At 38.6% G+C, this 17,186-nt stretch overlaps 1 protein-coding gene across 3 annotated transcripts; it reads left to right on the forward strand.

The window, feature by feature from the left end:
* Window positions 1-738: 738 nt before the first annotated feature.
* Window positions 739-16,711, forward strand: zgc:112982 (uncharacterized protein LOC503771 homolog). Of its 3 annotated transcripts, none has more exons than XM_041814625.1 (11): window positions 739-961; window positions 3,049-3,092; window positions 3,208-3,861; window positions 5,458-6,222; window positions 9,745-9,914; window positions 10,592-10,712; window positions 13,020-13,092; window positions 13,730-13,851; window positions 13,966-14,071; window positions 14,177-14,291; window positions 16,239-16,711. In XM_041814625.1, exons 2-11 carry the CDS (start codon window positions 3,058-3,060, stop codon window positions 16,250-16,252), a joined length of 2,175 nt encoding a protein of 724 aa, XP_041670559.1. In that variant the 5' UTR covers window positions 739-961; window positions 3,049-3,057; the 3' UTR covers window positions 16,253-16,711. The 3 variants fall into 3 exon arrangements, with proteins under 3 accessions (XP_041670559.1, XP_041670558.1, XP_041670560.1); XM_041814624.1 differs by having other exon boundaries at window positions 739-956; XM_041814626.1 differs by lacking the exons at window positions 13,020-13,092; window positions 13,730-13,851; window positions 13,966-14,071; window positions 14,177-14,291; window positions 16,239-16,711 and adding an exon at window positions 11,052-11,353 and having other exon boundaries at window positions 739-956.
* Window positions 16,712-17,186: the final 475 nt, after the last annotated feature.

A 17,186-nucleotide genomic window follows, 5' to 3' on the forward strand; every position in this document is an offset into this window, starting at 1 on the left:
TGATTTTATCTATTAAGGGAAAAACATCCAAACTTACCTGGCCTAGTATCTAAAGATACCTCATTCCCAATAATATGCTCTTGGCTGTCATGGGTGCTGAGGAATTACAAATATAACAATTGGCATTTGGTTGCAAAAAAAAAAAATGTAAATTTCTAAATGTAAGAAAGAATTTACATTCCAATTTACGGTAACTTAAAGGATTAATAATCATTTAATTTATTTGGTATAAATAGAAGCTGAATTGTGGTATCAAAAAAGCTGGGTGAATGTTTTTTTATTTCAGTTGTTACTGATAAGAGATTTACAGGAATTCTAGCCAGTTGAAGATGCACAACAGATAGTTTTATTCTGAAATCGCGAAGCGGAAGTGTAAAAATCTGTTATTTATGCCGGGTTTAAAAATGATATTCTACTGAACCGATTTTTTAAGTCATCCTGTTTAATCATTAGTACGTTTAAATTAGTATTCGTTTAGGACTTAAAATATATTTCAGTTCTTGAATTTAATTTGCTCTCTTCTGTCTATGATATAAAAGTTTCTCCACACCAGTCACCTCTGGATGGATTAATAAAGTTTTTATAATTTTATTGAATAAAACTGAATAAAAGCTTGGTCAACATTTTCTATTCTAATCTTTGTTTTGGGTTATTTAGTTAAGTTTTACTGTTGATTAATGACAAATACTTTTATTCTGAAGACCCGAAACGGAAGTGTTAAATCGGTGCTTTATGGCGGCTGTGAAAACCTCCGCCTTCGCCTTTAATACAACTCAGCCATTTTCTGGAAGACTTTTATGGGAAATTCGATACAGTTAGCTAGCTCTTGGATATATCTGGTTGGAAATAGCGTTATAAATTTTCAAATCTATTTTATTGGGTTCTTAGTCCAGTTTTATTTTACCTCACTTTAGCGACCGTTAGCCGCGGTCCCTTGGCGCGTGGCTCGGAGGAAGGTAAGGTAACTGCGTAACGTTAGCTGCTCGCTAGCTTTAGCATTAGCGAGTGGTTAGCTTCTTTCACAGAACAGTTTGTTCACACTTTGTTTTGGATAACATTAACACTAAACCATCATGGACTATCCCGTTTTGTATGCGTATCCATGATAACCTTGCACGTTTTGGGCGGAGACGTTTAGAAATAGTTAGCTCGTGTGCTAATATGCATACATGCACAACTACTGCAAAGCTAAAGCCCAATAGTCCATGCATGGTCAGTAGGGCTGTGATGTTGTGCTGTCACCCAAAAGGAGTTTGAGCCACATCATTCCAAACTGGTTATATTCTATAGCGTTGTAGCAGATCAGTGCGAAACAGTTTTAACAGGAAAAGGCTTTATGAAATTAGTAAAATCCGTTATTCCCACGCGTTCTAAGTGATCCCCTTACTGTAAAACGTGAACGTGTTGACTAGTGATGAACTTTTACGGATACTATGCCTACACTATGTGGACAAAAGTATTTGGCTGCCCGACCTTTACACCAGCAGGGGCTGTGATGACACGGCCTTCCAATAAATGTACTTTCATTTGGTTTTACTCCCTTTGTTGCTATAATAGCCTCCACTATTCTTGGGATGCTTTTAACAAGGCTAGGGAGTGTTTCCCATTCATTCTGTAAAGCATTTATTAGGCCAGGCACTTATGTTGGAGGGGGAGGCGCGGTTAGCAATCCCTGTCCAGTCAATCCCAGAGGTGCTGGATAGGGTTGAGGTCAGGGTTCTGTGTGGGCCAGTCAGGTTCTCAGGTCCTTGCTTTGTGGACTGGGGCACAGTCATGTTGGAATTCCCCAAACTGTTGCCCCGAAGTTGGTAGCATAGCATTGTCCAAAAGTCCTGGTATGCTGAAGCATTAAGACTGGCCTTGGAGATAAGAGGGCCCTCCCTCCACCACCAAAGTTCACAGTAACGTTCTCCCAGCATCTGCCAAACCTAGACTCACTCATTTGACTGCCAAACAAAGAAGCGTGATTTATCACTATGCTTTACACCACTCCATTTGACGCTTGGCATGATTTTCTAGACCTGTGCAGTGGGTCTAATAGAAACACCTGATTTCAATAATTGACAGGCATGGCCAAATGCTTTTGTCCATATAGTGTATGTTTGGAAAGTCTGTTGCTGAAAAAAGCTTTTTTTGTTTTTTCAAGGTATCAGTGTAAATTTGATAAAAAAAAATGTATCTTTTGTTGAAAATGTACAATTTATATACATATCTATAAGTTTAGACAAGCCTAGTTATTGCCACCTCCAGAATACAGAATCTAATTTAGCAGGGGAAAGAGGGGATAATTAGATATAGGACTTTTCCTGAGAAGCTGTTTGAGCCCAATGTTTTTCCTAAATTGAAACCATATCTGGAGAGTTCTGAAAACTACCATGTTTTTAATAAATTGTGAGATTGAAAGGGGGAGACTCGAAGTGACCAGTGCCGCAAGAGATGTTTTGATTTAAGATAGGCCCATGTATGTATGCTGTTTAAACACTGTTAAGGATTTTGCTCATAATTTTTTAAATGTTGAAAACTGGAAGGTTCCCAATGTTGGATGCCTTTGACTTTTGTTTTGACTGTGGCATTCAAACAGATATAGATATCATTTGATTTTTGCTTGAATCCAAATTTGAAATCCTGGTATCAGGGCAACTATAGTACTAGATGGACTCCTGTCATGCAACAAATTGCTAGTTTATTACTTTCATGGACTGCAATTTCAACAAGTACTGTCTAAGACAACAGACCTGCAAAATATACCCTTGCGTGTCATTTAATTAATAGTGTGGATGCTCAGCATCCCCACTAATTCAGATTGCAGGTGTTTGGTCATTGTTTTCCATTTGAAAATAAAACTTTTCCACTGCACCTCTCCTATTGTTCTGTATTTTTTTGGCAGCAAGGATTGTTAAAATTAACATTATTAAACAGGCTTTCTCCATCATAGAAATGTGATGAAATTTGACAATGAAGAAAGTGACCCTTGGTAGATTTTTTCCTCCAAACATTCTCATCAGATGAAGTTGATGAGTTCAAACAAAAACTGTCCTTTTCTTCTAGGTTGACAAAATGTCGAGACCACGTTCTGGATCCCCAAATTACAGGTAAATTCAGGCTTTGATCTCTTTGATGATTCACCTATTTATTTATTGTGTTAAACTTAACCCTGTTTACTTAAGATCTTAAGTGACATGAGTCTGTAAATATTTGCTTTCTCAGGAGGTTCCCATGGGAGGAACCTGGATTTGATCCTTATAAAGTCGTTGCCGAGTTGGAAGGAGAGCCCACAGACCGCAGACGACCCCACCACCACAGAGGAGCTTCTAAAGAACACTGGAACTACACAAGGGAAAACATGCATTCAGAAGGTCAGAGAAGATCTCCTTTCCAGGATGAACGTCACCGTCGCCCAAACAAGGAGGAGTTTTATCACAGGAGGCCATCACCTCATCATGATGCACATGGATATGAGGAAAGGAGGATGTCCCCCCTACATGATGGAGGAGAAGATGGAGTGAGACGCATAGGAGGGTTCAGAGAAGCATACCCAAACTTTGGAGACAGAGGAAGGTCACCTAACTCGCCTCCAAGATTTAAGAGGGAAAGATTGCCGCAGAGATCTGATTCGGACCAGAGAGAGCCAGGGATGGGCTGGAGGAGGGGGGGGCAGGGGCAAGGCAGAGGAGCAGGGAGGTACAGTGACCACAACCCTGGTGCGAGGTTAGATGACCAACGAGCAGGAGTAGGAAGGGAAAGAGGAAGGAGGAGCACACAGGGTCTGCACAGAGACAGACAATGGGAGGATTCACACCAGGAGAGGAGCCCACACTTTAAAAGGCAAAGAAGAGAAATGGATGACACCAATAACCCGGGGTAAATTTAACGCCAAATGCTTTGCAGCACTGTCACTGTGAAAAAGGAATCGAAGAATGCAGAAGATTCTCATCTCTCTTTTCTATTGCGCAAAATTCTTCCTTCTAACTCATCATGATTTATTTTTCTTCGTAGCTCAAAAAGTATTAATCCTACAAATATTGCATGGCTTGAAGTCTTTTTTTTTGCCTTTAACATTTTTTTTAAATCTAAAAATCCTGGATGTTTTATGTTGAACATCATATTATGAAAGCACATGGCTATTTGAAAGAAGACATTGTTTAAAAGGTCTTTTTTGCTGTGTTAATGGAAGAGATGCCCCAATCTTTTTTTTTTTTTTTTTGCTGTCAGTACTGATCATCTACATGTGAGAATAGCGGAGACTGATCGTATGTTGCCTTGTAGCTCACTGGGACCTCGTACAAGTGGCAAAGTCATCATTTAGTCAACAGCAGGCTTTTACGTGCTGAGAAAGGAACAAATATTACATCCAAAACAACTTTAGTATTTAAAGTTTCTCACAAACATCTAAATTTCCTATTCTTGAAGTTAAATTTGAACACATGATTGCATTGTAATTACCTTCACCCAGTAGTTTTAATGAGATCTTAAACACATCATAATGTAATGTTATGTTGCCTTGTTGATTTTGTTAACTAGCTTTAATCCTGTCAGTTTCAATACTGGATTCATATTTTTCACTAACAGGACTCCTTAAAAAGTTTCGGGATTTTACCATGGCTGCTTTCAGCGGAGGATGATATCTGTCCTGCAGAAGCAGCACATGAATTGGTGGTTATTGTCAAGCTGACGGTCTAAAGTGCAAAACACACCAACATGCGTCAAAATGATTGCCCCATTATTATGTATGTACACAGCCACACCAGTCTCTGCCAGACTTGTGCACTCGCTGCTTCGCAGCACTTTATGGCGCTGCTCTATTCCTGGTTCAGCCAACTGCAAGTGGCAAAGTGTTATCTGAAAAAACAGTTGTTTTGTCCATCTCAGCTGCCATAGTAGCCGTATGTTTAAGAGCAAAGAAAAATATATTTAGTGCAATTTGTTGTTAAAGGTGTAGAGTAAGTGGGAGGCCTCAGCCACTGGTGAAATACCACTGCTCCTATCATTTTTTTAACTTAACTGGTATGGCCAGGAGACAAGCCCTGAATGGGATCTGGACTCTGGTATCAAGTACCTGGACCAGCAGTGGTGGTATGGAGTTTGACTGTTGATGCACTGCTGTTGGTTTGTGCTAAGGGTGTGCTGCTGTGTTTAAGGCTTTAAAGGCTGTGCTTTAGTTGAATTTGATAATTACGCTACACACTGTACTTCTTTCAGCTGCAGACAGCAGAGTATTTACCACTGGTGATCAATGACCAGAAGCGTCATTTTTTTATAAGAATGATGGCTGATTTTAATGATTAGTTCCTGGTCATTTGGGGCATCTCTAGTCAATAGGTAAATCAGCCATTTGGTTTTTAAAAAATTTAAAACGTTGAAAGATAATTTTAACTGTGAGTTTAGAACCAGGTGAAAAGACATTAAAGTTGCATGAATCGCTGTTGAACAGTGTCACCTCCTCTTATGCCGTCACAGGTACAGGAATGAGGAGCACTTTGGGGAACAGCATTACTCGATGGACTCACCCAGAGATAGGTTTCAAGGAGAACGTCAGGGGAGCCACCCCCGCGGAGATAGTCGGCACTCAGGACCCCTCATTGTTGAACATGATCATGGCATCCCAGACAGAAGAGAACCGGCTCGATGGGAACAATTTGATGATCGCAGAAATCACAGCCATGACTTTGAGGAGCACAGGTCAGGAGATCGGGAAGACACAAGACCACGACATTTTAAAGATGATTGGAGGGATTCCAACTATCATGAAAGAACGAGGACCCCTGAAGAAAGACCAAGCCCTGCAAGTTATGGAAGTCGGGATAGTCCCATGAACCACAGGGGGAGAGGAGGCTTTCGTCCAGCAAGAGGGCGTGGTAGCCGTGGACAGTTTGGAAAGACTGGGCAACCTAGAAATAAACCACATGTACAGCATTCCTTCCAGGGAAATCAAGATAACCTTGATGAAGGACCAAGACAAGGGTACCAACCCTTTAGGGACAGTTATGAGGATCCCATTGAGGAAGAGCCCAACGTGGCAGAAGAAGATAGACCTCATAGATGGGAAGCAGACAGGCCCAGAAGTCTGAATCGAATCCCACCGCATGGGATCAACTTGGACCCTAAAATGCCCCGTCAGAGGTTACAGGAATGGAAAGATCAGAAACCCAATAACATGAAGGTCGTGACGGAGGAAACGCTAACCATCAAAGTGGACATGAGCCAACCCGTAAACAAAAACAGGTACGGTATTAACATTTATCAAATCATTTTTGGTGAGCGGTGAAAGTTCACACTTCTCTTTTGATGCTTGCGAAAAGACATGGAACAAGTGAAGAAACAGTCGGAGTCTGGTAGAAAACAGAGATAATCACTGGTCATCTCTTTTTTTCATGCAACTGGAGATGAGTACAGTTTGGATACTCTGCAAGAGTCTAAACCTCTGCATCAAACATTTTACCTTATGGATACTGAAATTTGCTGCTGGTCCTAAAGTCTACCAGTTGTATTTGCTGTTGCATCATATGGCCAGGATGCTTCAGGGTTTTCATGAAGCGACAGCCCAACATGAAGTTGCCTTCAAAAGAAACTTGTTGGATTACCCTAGGAAGAGACACATTACTTGTTGCTGAAAACTTGTATGAAGAAGACTGAAATTCTTGTGCCTCCTGAAGAAATGAAACCACAGTTGTCATTCATATACTGAGCAGCCCAGGGGGCTTTTTCTTATAAGATGCATGTCATTGAACAAGGTAACACAACCTGCAAATCCAGTTGTATGGCACTCACCACAAAGGAGACATTCTCCCACCACCTGGAAACTTGTTTGAAATGTTTGTTTTCATAAGCAACTATCAAGTTGCTGTTGAGTGGAGGCACTAGTGAAATGGATGGATCTGTGGATCTCGTGTGCAGTTGCAAAGCAAGACCTCCAAAAGCAGACTTGCAACAGATTGAGTTCTCAAATGATTGGTTGAAAACCCAACAAAACAACACCCACTGAGGATCATTTACACTTGGACAAGTTCATAAAGTTAACTCTGGAAATCCTGAAAAAGAATATGTGTCATCAGTTGCACCAAGTTCTCTGAACAGTCTTGAAGTTTCGCAGAGATAAGAGGCTGATGGAGGAGGCCACAAATGAGAAGTAATTCTCTAGAATGAGCAACCCACGCTTGCCAGTGCAATCTGGTATTAACCATTGGATATTAAGCATGCTGCTTTTTTTTATTTATTTTTATTTAAGATAACTAAAGAAGCTTGACTGCATGGAAGGATGGTCAAAAAGTGGACCCTTACACCACCACTGGATTTTCTCAAAAAGGTTTTTCAAAACACGAGCAAATTAGGATTGATTCTTTATTGAAGCTTTCCCCCCTAAAAACCTCTTAAAATGGATGCTGCTTGAGTCATCACTCAGTTAAATAACTTCAAGATGTGACAGAGACCTCAAAGGAAGTATTTGCTTTTGTATTTGGGACAAACTAACAAAAGATGCTGAACTTTCCATATTGGAATACCAACCAAGACATGCAAACATTGCCCCCAGTACATGGAACAGACCCTCTGGAAAGAACCTGCATATTGAGGCCCCTGGATGGGATCACTTTCACAGTTTGCATTAAGGATTCTCTTACTTTGGAAAAATATCATTCAGTGTTTGTGAAGTGGAATCAGGAAAGGTTAAACTAACAGGGCTGACACAAAGTGGAAACATGTTACCTTGTTTGAAGGAGGGAAACCAAACAGTGCTTGAGGAGAAATATGGCACTCTCTGAGAACAAAGCTGTCCCATATTCTGTATGATCAAGCACCATTGATTTATTTGAGAGGAGATGCGCTCACTGGCTTTATTTGGACTCAAAGAAGAAGCTATGAAAGGAAGGACATACCAAGAAAAACGATGTACTACACAATGAAGGAGAAAGTCAAGATCTTTGACAGGAAGAGGAGCTTGACAGGAGATTTTGGACATATGTTAAATCTAAATTTGGAAATAAAAGTGTGCAAACAGATAACCTATATATTATGAGGGATGAAGAGGAGACAAACAGCAGCGGACAGAATTCCTTTAGCCTCAGATAAGCTTGGCGCATTTATGTCCTTGTCTTCTGCCTTACATGGTCAGATACTGATTCTAAAGAAAGTGATACTACAGAAAGACGATCTAAAGCATCACCACTCTGGATTATGGACACTTGTCCAAGCTCAGACAAATATGTACAGTCTAAGGAGTTTTATGGTCAGCTTTCTGTGGGATCTGATGGATAAAATGCAATCTTCTAAAGTCTTTGGCTTTAAGGAATAGTACTCAAAAACACCTCTTGAAGAAAATAATGCTTAGAGCATACACTTTGGTGCTGTTTGAAGGAAAAAGAATGCTTGTCAATGTATTTCCGTTGGAAGCCAAGTGCATACACACCAGTCAATCCTGGGGAAAAACAAATGGAGGAAAATGAAGAGGATTCTCATGATAAACAGAATGGACAGCCAGTTGAAAGAGAAATAAAAGTCTTGAGATTTGGAACAAGCCAAGGAGTTGATGCCAAAAAAAGGAAATGTCACTGTCTCAAAGGGAAAAATTGGAGCAACATTGACGCTCAAAAAGAAGCCTTGATCAAGAGATTATGTGTGGAGAAATTACCGCATCATTGTTCATGAAGAAGGACGTGATAAAGACTGGAATTATGAACTGCATAAAAGGAGGCAGTGAAGCATTATCAAAGATGCTCAAGACGAGGAAACAAACAGAACCACTAAATGGAGGAGGAAGAAACGTGAACATAATACTGTACCCACAGAGTCTGTAAATATTTCAGTTTCCTGCAAAAAGTGGTGTGTTATGAAGGTTGCTTTTTGAAGAAGCTTGTTTCATGTGCAATATCCTGGGTTTGCAGAAGAGAGAATGGAAGTGAAGGTCTCCGTTTCAAGTGAAAGAGCCAGAGGAGTTGACAAGGAAAGCTGTGGCAAAAGTTGACAATATTCAACTTGGCAAGAACATGGCTGAAGTCCGATGCATTGGCTGAGATTTAATCTGTAGACCTGAGAACCAAAGACCTGATGCCAAAAAGAAGATCCACTGATTCACACATGAAGAGAAATGTGAACTTTCACCCATTCTTTAACTCACCTGACCAGGAAAGGTTTAAACCAGATAACAGTGAATTCCTCTGGCTTTAAGCTTAATCCCTCATAATACCCATAAAATACCCATAAAAACCTCATACAGTTTAGTATACATTAAGGGTGAACAACCCCTTTTTCAGTCACCAAACAGGATTTAGTTATGGTAAAAGTTGTCAATAATGGAACTTTTGAAAGGTAAGTTTGTTGGGTAAGGTAAATATGTTGTTTTTTTTTAACTTCTTTGACAAGCGGTGTCAGGGACGAAATATTTTTTTTGATTCAATTCATTTCAAAACGAACAGTAGTCATTGATTTATGTCTTTTTCCCGTTTTAAGTGGCTTCGAAGGCTAAATGAAGTGTTTTAAGTTCTCAGTAGAATATATCATTGTGAACTTGGTTTTTTTAAACAGCTTGTTAGCCTTTTAGTGCTGTAATGCATAAATAACTTATACACTTCAGGGTCATGCAGGGTTTCCTCCCTTTCAAAGATAAACATGAATGGTAGTGACAGCAAAGCTACATATTTTTAAGATAAACTAGGTCAAATTTGACCTCTGCTTGCTGAGATAAAGAAAAAGCACACCTTTCTAGTTACCACTTTTTTGTTCTGGGTTGATGGCTTTATTTTCCTCCTGCAGCCCGTTGTGTTACTCCTCAGACAGACAGCTCTCTCTAGACCTCGTCAACGTTGGTCGTCAGCGTTTGGACTTCTTGCCCATGTTGGAGCACTCGGGGACATACAGAGAAACAGCCATGCATACTGGGACTTTTGCTCAGGAAATCATCACTCTGGTGCACAGTGTGAAAGGTCAGTAATAAATCCAAACATCTCATTTATTTCCTTTAATTTTGGTATTTCAAATTGATGGCAAGGAGTGTTTTTAGGCAGAAATTTCAGTGTGTTCAAACTCACAGCATGATTTTGTCTAAAGAAATACTCTGCTTTAAACTAATATTTGTTGGCATTTATAACCTTTGAAAACTAGATTTCTATTTCCTATTTCACATTTATCTGTTTGCAATTTCTTGACACCAGCTTTTCTGCAACTTGCTGAACTGAATTGCAGGTAGCATTGTCAGACGGTGCGGTTCGAGCTGCAGTTATTCAGCTCGGACTGCTGTGATCGTCTAAAGCGACATTCTAAAACAGTCTTGTTGTAGCTTGAAACTTTGGCCTGAACTGGGCTTTAGATTCAAAGTCAAATGTTCCGTACATTGGTGTTTTCAGCTTTGTCTGTCCATTGATTGATAATGGGTGGTTCCATACAGACCATCGCATTTTTTGGTGGCTGATGGGGATTTTGTAGAGGCTTTTCTAACACTGACAGCTCCATGGCTTTCTATTATTCAGTAATGCTTGATCGCATCAGCGTATCAGTGTTGATTGAATTGTTGTGTTTATTCTATGGCCTGAATTGTTTTGTAATTGAAGCACAAATGCCCGTCAAACTGAGTCTTAAAACAGTTTTTAATCTGTGTTCACAGATCAGTACTTCAGAGACACTGGGGTCACTCTGAATGAGCGTTTCTCAGCTCCTCAAAAAGGCGGATACGCTGAGGAAGAGACGGAGGAGCTGACGCTGGACGAGAGGTTCAGTTCAAACCGGTATGTCTCAGTCATTAACAGGCCTGTTTTTATGATGTCTGTGTTTAAAGTAGTGCTTTCAGTCAATTAGAAAAATTTATAAAATCTAAAGAAGTAGTGAACACTTCAACATTTTTTTCAGCTGTACAGTGAAGTATCTGACTGAACTATGATGAAACACATCAGTGCTGGTGTTATTCCTGACATTTGCACCAAACTGATAAAAATCTGCATTTTACGACTTTTAATAAGCTCAAACGGACTTCTGTTCTGAAAAATCTTTTCTGAAAAGGTGTGGCTTGTCACAAGCTTTATCTAAAAGGTAGAATATTACCGCCTCTAACTGACTTTACCATTCAGAGACCACTCCCATCCTCTCCTGCCTGCACCTGCACTGCCCTGGCTCCGAGAGCTCCAGCTTTAGTAACGCCGGTGCTGGAGCAAACGGCCCAAACAGGTAGTGCCCAGGACCACCCCGGTCTGTCACCACTCCACAGCCTGCTTCACGGGAAAAATCCTCCACCTCATAAGATCGCTCTGAGGTAGCAGTGCTGCAGGACTTCACTTTCTGGCAAGGGGGTCACTGTCACTCCAGCTTCATCTGGAAAGCCACGTCCTTTTAAAAAAGAAAAAAAAAGAAGAAGAAGAAGAAGAAAAAAAAGGTCCTTGTCCCCTCCTTCCTCTCAGTACCAAACTGCTCACTTTATGTGCATTTTCTGAAATCTTGAAGTGGGTGGAGTTAGCTTTGAGCTGGGGTTCACTTACACTTTAATTATAGGCTTTGCGATTTACCAATCACATATGTCAATATTTAGAGAAGGATTGCATTACTGGTAGATTTAATGATAATAGCAACAAAACAATCAGATAATGCATGTTTCCTAATGCTGTCAAAAACTTTTTGTTAGCTTTTCAAACAGAGGAAGAACAGACTGAAGGCAAATTGTTCACTTACAATTCAATCTAGGGTGGTGGTAATCTGCTGAATGTGGATTTTTTTCATGGGATTATGAAAATTAAGTGCACAGAAAATTTTTACCCATGTTTCAATCAAAGTTACAGAGCTACTTTGAGTGATGGCGTCAGAGTGTGATCAATCAGCATAGATTTTTAATTACGTTTTTGAACGCTGTGATTAGTTAATCGAAGTTAATCGAAATTAATCGTAAATTTGACAGCACCAGATTAAGCAATTAGTCAGCTAAGGTTGCTTTCTTTAGGTTGCTCCTCCTAATCCCCACTTTACTCTTTTACAAGATCCTATGCAGATCCCCATAAAACCTTGGAAAGTCTTTGATAAGATTTTTAAGCCACTCAATGTCTTAGAACAGGGGTGAAAAACTCAGGGCAAAATCTGGCCTGTTGTACAGTTAAACCTGGCCAACAAGATCATATCATGTTTTTAATTTTGCATCTCACAATTATGACTTAAAGTTATGATTTTGACTTTATAGCTCATATTTTGAGCTTTTAGGTTCACAAATTTAAATTTAAGTCATATTTGGACCTTTTTGACTCCTTATTTCAAATCTTCTCAAATTTTGACCTTTTAAACTCTTGACTTTGACTTTTGTTTCCACATTTTGACCATTTTAGATCTGCAGTTTTAATTTTTAGCTCATAAGTAACGTTTAAAAAATGATTGCACCTTTTAATCTCATACAGTTGCCTTTTTAAAACATTATTTTGGCATTTAATTTTTGTGATTTTGCCTTTAGAACGAATAAGTTTTGCCATTTTATCTCAGATTTTGAGCCTTTAAACTTATCATTTTGACTATAAAATCCCAAAATCATTTATCATTGGTGCTGAGGATAAATGTTTGTAAAATGTAAAAGTTTTTCCCCATGATTTATTACCATTGAAAAATAACATTGACAGTTTATGGTTAAATGTTGACCACTCTAAAGTTTTCAGGTTAGACTGAAATTCAGAATCTGGCCCCTGCTGTGACTGAGTTTGACACACCTGTCTGAGCCTGTCTGACTTTTACCTGAGAGGTCTTAAATTTTACCCAGATGTGTGAATGCCTTATCAAATCAGCAGTTTAGTTAGCTAGTAACATTTTTAGGATTCTCCTTTTGTTCATTTGCTTGTTCATGACACAAACAGCATTAATGGCTGAATTTTAGGCTGAAAGAGAGAACTAGAGGAGTTAAGCTGTTTTGTTTTTGTTCAATTGACACTGATGGCTTATGTTGATTGCTTATGGCTGATGTTTAAATCTCCTCCTTGTTTAAAGGTTCTTGTTAATTTAGATGTATGTATATTCTTTACCCTAAAGCTGTGTACACTTGTGAAAACCATCTGTTTCTTTGCTTTTTGCAGAGGTTTCAGTTTAAACATGAACTCACTGCTCGATGATGATGAGCCTCTATTCTCCAGGCTGGGACCCCTGCAGGTACATAAATACACTCCAAGGTTATAATAGTTATTTTTCATTATTTTTTATTTTTATTTTGCCATTTAGTTTAGTTTAATTTAGATTTTGCAAAAATGCTTCATTTTATTTTAGTTTTTATTAGTTTTAGTGTTCTAGTTTTTTCGAATACATGTCAGGGCTGAGCATCATACATTTTTAAAAACACATTTAAACAGGCTGCTCTTCACTTATCGTTTTATTTATTTAAATATGATGCTTGAATACAATGCCAGACATAAAACTACCATTGTGCAAAGTCTTAACCAATCAATTCAGGCCATTTTACTCTCCCCAAACTAGGGTATAGGTGCCAGTCAGTATGGTTGTGTCAAAGACTAAAACTAAGGGTATTGTCTCTATTTTTATTTCATTTTAGTTAGTTTTGTAAGCACACTATACAGTTTTAGTTAGTTTTTTTGGTAAAGCTTAGTTTTAATTTTGTTTCAGTTAACTAAAATGATTTTGGAATTTTATGTTTTAGTTATTTAGTTAGTTTCAGTTAACCCTAATAACCATGCTACACACTCTAAAATTCCTCTTCCAGATCATGGGCTGTTATAATAAAACATTGACTTAATAGATATGTTTCTTATTCAAATTGATTATGTGATGACAGCCAGCGCGAGGCCCAGGGGACTTGAGACACGACCTGGAGAGGAGGAGGCAGGAGAGACTGGAGGGAGTCAAAGTCACCATACTAGGAAACAGCCCATCACAGCGTCCACAAGCCTCAATCAGGTGATATTTTTATCCTTACTGCTTCACATTTACCGTTATCAAATTAATCCTTTAGTCACTGTTTGCTAAATAATAAGTAGAAGAATATTTTGTCTAAACTGTTGTTTCTGTCAGTGATCCGGGTCCAGAGTACAGTGATCGAGACGACATGGCTCAGATGGAGGATGAAGAATTCTCCAACTGGCCTGAACAGCAGAACAGGAGGCGAGAAGGAAACATGGTGAGTTATAAAGAGTTTAATAAGGTTCGGTGTTCATACCTTTTAGGAAAGTGAAGAACACATGTCTGAGTCACACAGGGTCTTTGTATTTCTCCCATCCTTTAGGGACCAAGGAGAGGCGCCCCCTACAGACAGAACAGTGGCCCCCAACGCAGAAACAATCGCTTTGGCAATCGGCTCGGACCATTGAGGCGACAGAACTTCCGCAACAACTCTGGAGGTAAATTAACATCCTGATATATTTACATAAGAAATACTCGAGTTTTTAAATGTTTGATTGACAGAGCTATAATGGAAATCACAGAATTTCTGTCACCCCAAACTTGACTTTTTAGTAAGTAAAAGTAAATAGCTTTATTTTGTTTTCAAAATGAAAACAAAATGATTTTCTCCAAACTTCACTGCATAAGAATGTAGTTACCAGGCCTTGTTACCAATATCTGTGGGTGTATGAATATGCAAGTACCGTCAAATCCAGAGTGTATGTCACCCTGGTTTCAAGCCACCGGATTTTTCAAAGCCAGGGACTTCGGGGACAAATTGTGTCGATTTCCATTTTCCTTGAGTAAAGTCCATGCCGTGCAGGATTTTGCACGACCATACAGTATTACCACAACTAAAGACTCTTACCATTTTTCTAGAGAGGTTATTTTGTAGGCCTTGGCGATATTTCCAAAATAGAGAACCTCAGATTTTTTTCACACCAGTCAGATTTTAAAATCTAATTGTCTACTTAACATTGCAATGGGTGTGAGGATTAGAGAGAAAAATGGATTTTGACAACTCATGTTTTGATCACTGAAATTGATCTTCTGTAGACACATTAGATACAAAAATAGTTGGTGGATAAAACCAGTTTCTGTCCCAGGGCTACAACTATTTTGCATTGATATGAATGTGCAGTGACATTTTGACTTGGATCTTTGCTGTGTCTTGAGCAAAAATGATTCTGAAGACCACAGCTCTAAACAAAAGGAGAGTAAGAAAACCTGATAGTAATCTACCGGCTGGGCAGAAAAGAAGAATCAAGACTGAGTTAAACTAAATGTTTTACAAAGTGGATCATTTAGCGGCCAAAGGGCTTGATGTTTACTTCAATACTTATCTTAAACAGAACTATTTTAGTGAAAATGCTGCTTTACATAAACTGAATGTGTAAAAAGCAACTTTGCTGTGTCAGCTTGTATTTGCAACTTGTTCATGCCACCACCTAGTGGACAGAAACATGGTTCTTGCAGATAGAAAGAAAAGCTACAATTTACAAAAAAAGGGCATAAAACATAACAGATGGTGTGCAATCTTACTGAAGTCACCAGCTGCAATTTTAAAGGAAACAACTAGTCCAAAAATATATGAAATAGATAAATTTGTTTTCAAAACAGCAGCCACTGCTGTGGATTTTTGGTGAGAACTTTATTAATTTTAACTGCAGAAATATGAAGAAACCAATAAAAGATAAGATTTTATTTCTCTAAAGTGATGTTGATGGTTTTTGAAAAAATATTAAGTGTATTTAAATCTTTTTAAACTGCATTTTGAAATTAAAAAGACTCCAAAGACAAAGATGAAGTCAACAATTAATGCGAGAGAATATTTTTTATTATACATAGAGTTAGGTGTGTTTTTCGAAACTCTGAAGATTAAAAACAGTAATTTTTTGTCATCGTTTACACAAAAGAATTAATTGTGCTTTGTATAAACATTATTTTGATTTGATAATAAATCCTCATCTTTATGTTGTATTCAATGATTTTAGGCATCTGTGCAGAATCATGTGAGAAAACAGTTTTAGCCATTAGTTGCATCCCGCCCCACATGCAGCATCTATCTCGGCTCAGAGTGACACATTTAGCCAGATTTTTCCCACGTTGAACTCTGTTTGCTCCTGTTGTGTAACAGCCCTCTTGGTCTTTCCTGGCAGCCTCGCATTGAGTCTTATAGGTCGAGTTAGGAGTGGAATATTCCCTCTGACCTGCTGACAGGTTGCTGTATTTAAGGAGGTTTCCCTGATTCCTTTTAAACCATTTGAGCTGCTGAAATCCCATCTTCACACCTCTTCTCTCTTGTCCCTCTTGTCCTCTACTGCTTAAATCTTTGCTTATTGTTTCTGCTCTGACTTAGATATATCTGACTTCTGCTCTTTCTATTTTCTCTTCATCTCTCGTAGGTCCTAACTGGTGATCAGATGGTGGAATGAATCCGGTTTGGATTGCTGTTCATTTGTAAACAACTTTTTATTGAATAAACACCAATCAAATGGAGCTATTTCCTCTTTTTAGGAGCCAAATTCTGCCCATGTTGGTTTACATCAACAGCACATTTAAGAAGAAGTCTCTGTTTGATCTTCAAACAAGCAAAGGCGAACTGATCTTTTGATTTAATGTGAAATATTGATAACTGTAGATGATTTATGCCCATACATGTTCTGTTTGTTTATCTTTGTGTATTTGTTTGTTTCAGTCATACATATCTGTGTTTTCACAGTAACACTTTACCTTTCTGGAAGTGATTTCCTGATTATAAGCATTTTTAAGATTTTTAATCAGGCGGTTCGATATATCAGGATAAAGTTGCTGTAAAAAATCTGCAGCTGAAGATTGGGAAATAAAAATCACCATGGGACATAAAATGTTTTGAATTTATTCACTGGGTTGGGGGATGTACCCTGAAGCAAGGTTTAGAGGGTCAGTGTGGTCTGTGGTCTCAAGTCTTAGACCCAGTTTATACCTCACAACCAAGCAATAATCCGTAGTGATTTGTGGGGTTACACGTCATTGGCACTGAGGATGATTTGACATCTGATGACTACAAAGGTAGTCTGGGATGCCTTCATCCAGACTGGATCATTAATCTAGACACTATAGCATTGACATATACCATGCTATGAAAAGCACTTGCCCCCTTCTTGATTTCTTTTTTTGTTTTTTTTTGCATATTTTTCACTCTTGAAAGTTTCTGATTGTTAAACAAATGTTAGTATTAGACTTTAGGTCTTAATAATAAAAAGGTATAGATAAATATGAATATAGTAAGTATATTATACATAAGTGTAAATGAAATAAGTCTTTAAAGTCATCATCCTGGCTCCATAAAAAGCCTTAGAAATGTCTTTGTC

This window comes from Cheilinus undulatus, linkage group 19, assembly GCF_018320785.1.
Source record: "Cheilinus undulatus linkage group 19, ASM1832078v1, whole genome shotgun sequence".
Classification (NCBI taxonomy): domain Eukaryota; kingdom Metazoa; phylum Chordata; class Actinopteri; order Labriformes; family Labridae; genus Cheilinus; species Cheilinus undulatus.